The sequence below is a fragment of the Thermobia domestica genome, chromosome 15, assembly GCF_964235325.1.
Source record: "Thermobia domestica chromosome 15, izTheDome1.hap1.1, whole genome shotgun sequence".
NCBI classification, from domain to species: Eukaryota; Metazoa; Arthropoda; class Insecta; order Zygentoma; family Lepismatidae; genus Thermobia; species Thermobia domestica.
In genome coordinates this window covers 134326216-134331431 of record NC_137468.1, presented here as the reverse complement: position 1 = coordinate 134331431, position 5216 = coordinate 134326216, and the positions used below count along the sequence as shown (strand labels likewise).

Below are 5216 nucleotides of genomic sequence, written 5' to 3'. Positions count from 1 at the left end.
GAACTTGCCAAAGGATATTTGCTTAGCCGATCCAAATTTTCGTCGCTCGTCGTCAGTAGACATGCTTATAGGTGCGGGGTTATTCTACAGTCTCCTTGAGCCAGGCCAGAAGACTAGGAAAGGACATTATCCAGTTTTGCAGGAAACGAAGCTAGGATACGTTGTCGTCGGAAATATGCCTTCAATACCCGAAGAAGCCAACCAGTCGGTAATTTCATGTTTTGCTCAGATGGAGACAGACTTGGATACACAATTGAGAAAATTCTGGGAACTCGAAGATCTTCAGACTAAGATTTACACGCCGGAAGAAGAAAATTGTGAGAAGCATTTTTTAAAAAATACAACCAGAAATGGAGATGGAAGATTTATTGTCAAATTACCAAAGAAGGAAGAGAATGCAGTTTTAGGAGAGTCTTACAACATGGCACTACAAAGATTTAAGCAGCTTGAAAGAAGATTGCTACAAAATCCTGAGTTTCATAAACAATATGCCGCCTTCATGGATGAGTATTTAAGTTTGGGTCACATGCGAAAAGTTACAGAAGAAGACGTGAACAGCAGCAGCAGTTGTTATCTTCCACATCATCCTGTATTCAAGATGGACAGTACAACAACTAAATTAAGAGTGGTTTTTGATATAAGTGCAAAAACGTCTAATGGCAAATCATTGAATGACATTCTTCAAGTTGGGCCAATTGTTCAAGATGACTTGTACTCCATTATTTTAAGGTTTCGGTTGTATCCAGTTGCATTTACAGCAGACTTAGAGAAAATGTACCGCCAAATATTAATTTATGATGAGGACAAGTGTTTACAACGCATCCTTTGGAGAAATTCAGTAGAAGAACCGATCCACTCGTATGAGTTACAAACAGTGACGTACGGGACTTAGTCAGCGTCCTTCTTGGCAACAAGATGTCTGAAGCAAATAGCGGAGGAAAATTCCAAGGAATTTCCAGAAGCAGCAGAAGTAATAAAACACAATGTCTACATTGATGATGTGTTAAAATCCGTACCAAACGTGTCAAAGGCCTTAGAACTACAGAAGGATCTTATTAATATTTTAGGCAGAGCAGGTTTCAAGCTTTGTAAATGGAGTTCTAACAAAGAAGAAGTACTTCAAGGAGTTCCTGAAGACTTCAGGGAAATACAACAGCCAATCATACTTGGTCAGCAAGACGGTGTTAAGACTTTAGGAATAGCATGGATTTCATTAACAGACAAACTTATAATTTCGAACAAAATTTGTAAACACGGAACTGCACCAGAAAGTAATGTTGCAATGACAAAAAGACAAGTCGTCAGTATAGTGTCATCTATCTTCGATCCATTAGGTCTAATCGCTCCAATTGTCATCAAATACAAGAATTTCTTACAGAAGTTGTGGAAGACAGGAATGGATTGGAATGACCCATTATACACAGTCCTACAAGTTGAGTGAAATCAATTAATGTCTTGGTTACCTGCGATGGCGAAGATACAAATTACAAGAAACGTAATGTCTTCGGAGAACGCTAAGGAAATTCAATTACATGGTTTTTGCGATGCAAGTGAAGAAACTTTTGGAGCAGTAGTGTACATCAGGGCTACAGATGAACAAGGAAACATTGAAGTCAATGTACTTTGTTCAAAGTCGAAGATTGCACCACTGAAGAAGCAAACCTTGCCTAGATTGGAATTATGTGGAGCACTGTTACTTTCGAAGCTAATAGACAAAACGCTATCCATATTGAATATAGAGGTCAGTGGTATACACCTGTGGACAGACTCGACGATAGTTTTGTCATGGATCAAATCACCTCCCAATCGTTGGAAGACATTTGTATCCAACAGGGTGGCTCAAATTCAGAGAATCACATCAATCAATCAATGGCACCACGTGCCTAGTAAAGAAAATGCGGCAGACATAGTTAGTCGAGGAGCGGATCCCAACACTCTTATCCAGTCTCGAGAATGGTGGCATGGTCCAGAGTTTGTTCACACAGCAGAATGGCCATGTCAAGAACAAAATGAGCCAGCTAATATTCCAGAAGAGAAGAAAGTCATGATAAGTTTGGTGGCAGTTCATGAAACAAGCTTTATGAAAAGATATTCATCGTTAAACAAAATGTTGAGAGTAGTAGCATATTGTTTGCGATTCAAACAGAATTGTCTTTCCAAGAAATTAGAAAGAAAAACCGATAGTCTTGACGCTTTGGAACTTCGTTTAGCGTTACACAGATGTATCAAGATAGTACAACATACTACCTATCATGAAGAAATATTGAACTTGCAGCAACAAATGGAAGTTTCAACAAAGAGTCCAATCAAGGATCTTTTTCCATTTCTGGACACGGAAGGAATGCTAAGAGTAGGAGGAAGATTGGAACATTCAAACTTGGAGTACGACAACAAGCACCAATTCATCCTACCTGCAGGTCATCATTTCACCCATCTGATAGTCAAAGAAGAACATAAAAGGTTGCTTCATGCAGGACCACAGCTTCTTATTGCATCTTTGCGTACCAGATATTGGATTCCAAGAGCTAAGAAGATGGTCAAGGCAATAGTACACAATTGTTTGGTTTGTTTCAAGTGGAGATCAACAAGTTCATCACAGTTAATGGGACACTTACCCAAGGAGAGAGTAAATGAAGCAAGACCATTTGTACACGTGGGAGTTGACTATGCAGGATTCTTCTATGTCAAGCCCACGTATCGCAGCAAAATTCAAATGAAGGTATATGCAGCGTTGTTCATCTGTTTAGCCACTAGAGCAGTTCACATAGAAATAGTTTCAGACTTAACTTCTCAAGCTTTCATCGCAGCATTGAAGAGATTTGTTGCTAGGCGAGGTAAATGCTTATCTATCTGTAGCGACAATGGTTCAAACTTTGTTGGCGCCAATCGAGAATTGCAACAATTTTTTGAATCTAAGACTAACCGAAAGGACATCCTGGAATACTCAGCTCAAGAAGGTTTAGAATGGAAATTCATTCCTGCCAGATCTCCTCACATGGGGTCATGGGAAAGTTCAATAAAATCCATGAAGTACCACCTACGGCGTGTAGCAGGAACTGCAAGTCTGACATACGAAGAGTTGAACACGTTACTTATTCAAATTGAAGCTATTCTAAATTCAAGACCATTGACAGCCATTTCCAACGATCTTACAGATCCAATGTATCTCAGTCCAGGACATTTTTAATGGGAGCTACACTTCTCAGCCTTCCGGGACCAGATCTACTAGACGTGCCTATCAACAGACTAGGAAGATGGCAACGGATTCAACAAATGAAGCAGCATATTTGGAAACGTTGGTCAAGAGATTACATCAACCAGTTACAACAAAGAAGAAAATGGAAGTCAGCTCAACCTAATTTACAATCGGGCATGGTCGTATTGTTAAAAGAAGACAATGTTCCTCCTCAAGTGTGGAAGTTAGGTGTGATTGAAGAAGTTCATCCGGGCAGTGATAATTTAGTGTGAGTGCCAACTGTGAAGTGTAAAAGTGGCATTTTTCGGCGCAGTGTTGCTAAATTAATTCCTTTGCCCCTAGAGCATTAATTGATTGTGTCCAATCAAGGAGGGGGAGGATGGATAAGCTTGCATATGTGCATTATTTTTATTCATATTAGTTTCATTTTTGTATATAGTTTAATGGTTTTAGTGAATTCTTTGTGATTCTTTTAGTGATTTTTCTGGTGAGTTTTAGTGAGTTGTATTTGCATTGGCTGGCAACAGTGCCTTCAGTGTGCTATTCAAGTTGTGTCTGTGCATTCGACAATGTGCTGCGAAGTGCAACTAAGCAAGCATATTCATTAATAGTTTCAGAAAAGCATATTTATTCATAGGTTTTAGAGAAACACTCATGTTCATTAATATACAAGATTCACATGTTCTTAACGATGTTTTAGAGTGTTACTCAGTTTATGTGTGATCGAAGACAAAGTATGATGGTTAGCAAGCAACATGTGGTTTAGCTAGCAGCAAGCAACGATTACTGCAGAAAGAGGTTAAGATAAGTAATTCATTGTACTAATATTTAAGTATTATATCAGTATATTAACATATGAACAAAGCATGTTATATTTATCATATTAACACATGTATCTTTAAATAAGAATTGAAGCAAGTAACATCTAAAATATTCAAGTCTTATTTCTCGTTCCTTCATGATATCTGGGTGAATCAGTAATATGGGTTTAATCAAATATGTTCAAATAGGTTAAGCATGAACCATCAAATCATGCAATCACGTACAAGATTGTCTTATTAAATCTACATACTTATAATATGAAGCTGAATGTTCAGATGACCTTAAATTATACAGGAAATAGAAAACGATTATAATGTATTAAATTGCAAGATCTACAATTAACCCAGACAACACGTACGTGTACGACACATGTGCCCTATCCATGCATAAGCCGTACATGTGCACATGTGCATTTGTGTGGATGATGAACACATACATAACCCGTGCATAAGCCGTACACGTGAATTTGCGTGGATGAAGCACACATACATAACTCGTTTAGGTGCACATGTGCATTTGCGAGGGTTATGCACACGTACATAACCAGTGACTAAGTCGTGCATGTGCACATGTGCATTTGAACGGTTTAAGCGCACATTTATATAACCCGTGCATCAGCTGTTACGTGTACATATGCATTTGCGTGGATGAATCACAATTTATATAACCCGTGCTTAAGCCGTTATGTACACATGTGCATTTGCATGGATGAATCACAATTTATATAACCCGTGCTTAAGCCGTTATGTACACATGTGCATTTGCATGGATGCAGCGCACTTACGTAACCCGTGCTTAAGCCGTTATGTACACATGTGCATTTGCGTGGATGCAGCGCACGTACATAACCCATACTTAAGCCATGCATGTACATATGTGCATTTGCGTAGATGAAGCACATTTAAATTACCAGTGATAAGCCGTTGTGTGCACATGTGCATTTGCACGGCTACTGCACGTGTGTATACGTCCATAATACCGTGCAAGTGTATACTTTTACTTTCATTCTTTTACTCTCATTCTCATCAACAATATAAAGTAACTTCCATTTCTGGTAGGTGTCGTTTTTCCTCCAGGCGGTGTTATAGAAATTTTTCGACGAATGATAGCTGAATGATTGTAAAAACTCCATAACGTCCTCTGAGCTAGGATACAAGATCAACAGGTGGAAGCACTGTACCGTTGTAACTACTGTCAG

At 38.7% G+C, this 5216-nt stretch overlaps 2 protein-coding genes across 2 annotated transcripts; both read left to right on the top strand.

Moving 5' to 3' along the window:
- Nucleotides 1–421: 421 nt before the first annotated feature.
- LOC145671619 (uncharacterized) lies at nt 422–892 on the top strand. Its single transcript, XM_081740814.1, has one exon. The coding sequence runs from the start codon at nt 422–424 to the stop codon at nt 890–892; it is 471 nt and encodes a 156-aa protein (XP_081596940.1).
- Nucleotides 893–2107: 1215 nt separating this feature from the next.
- Nucleotides 2108–3187, top strand: LOC145671618 (uncharacterized). The gene has a single exon (XM_081740813.1). It carries the CDS (start codon nt 2108–2110, stop codon nt 3185–3187), a length of 1080 nt encoding a protein of 359 aa, XP_081596939.1.
- The last annotated feature ends 2029 nt before the right edge of the window (nt 3188–5216 follow it).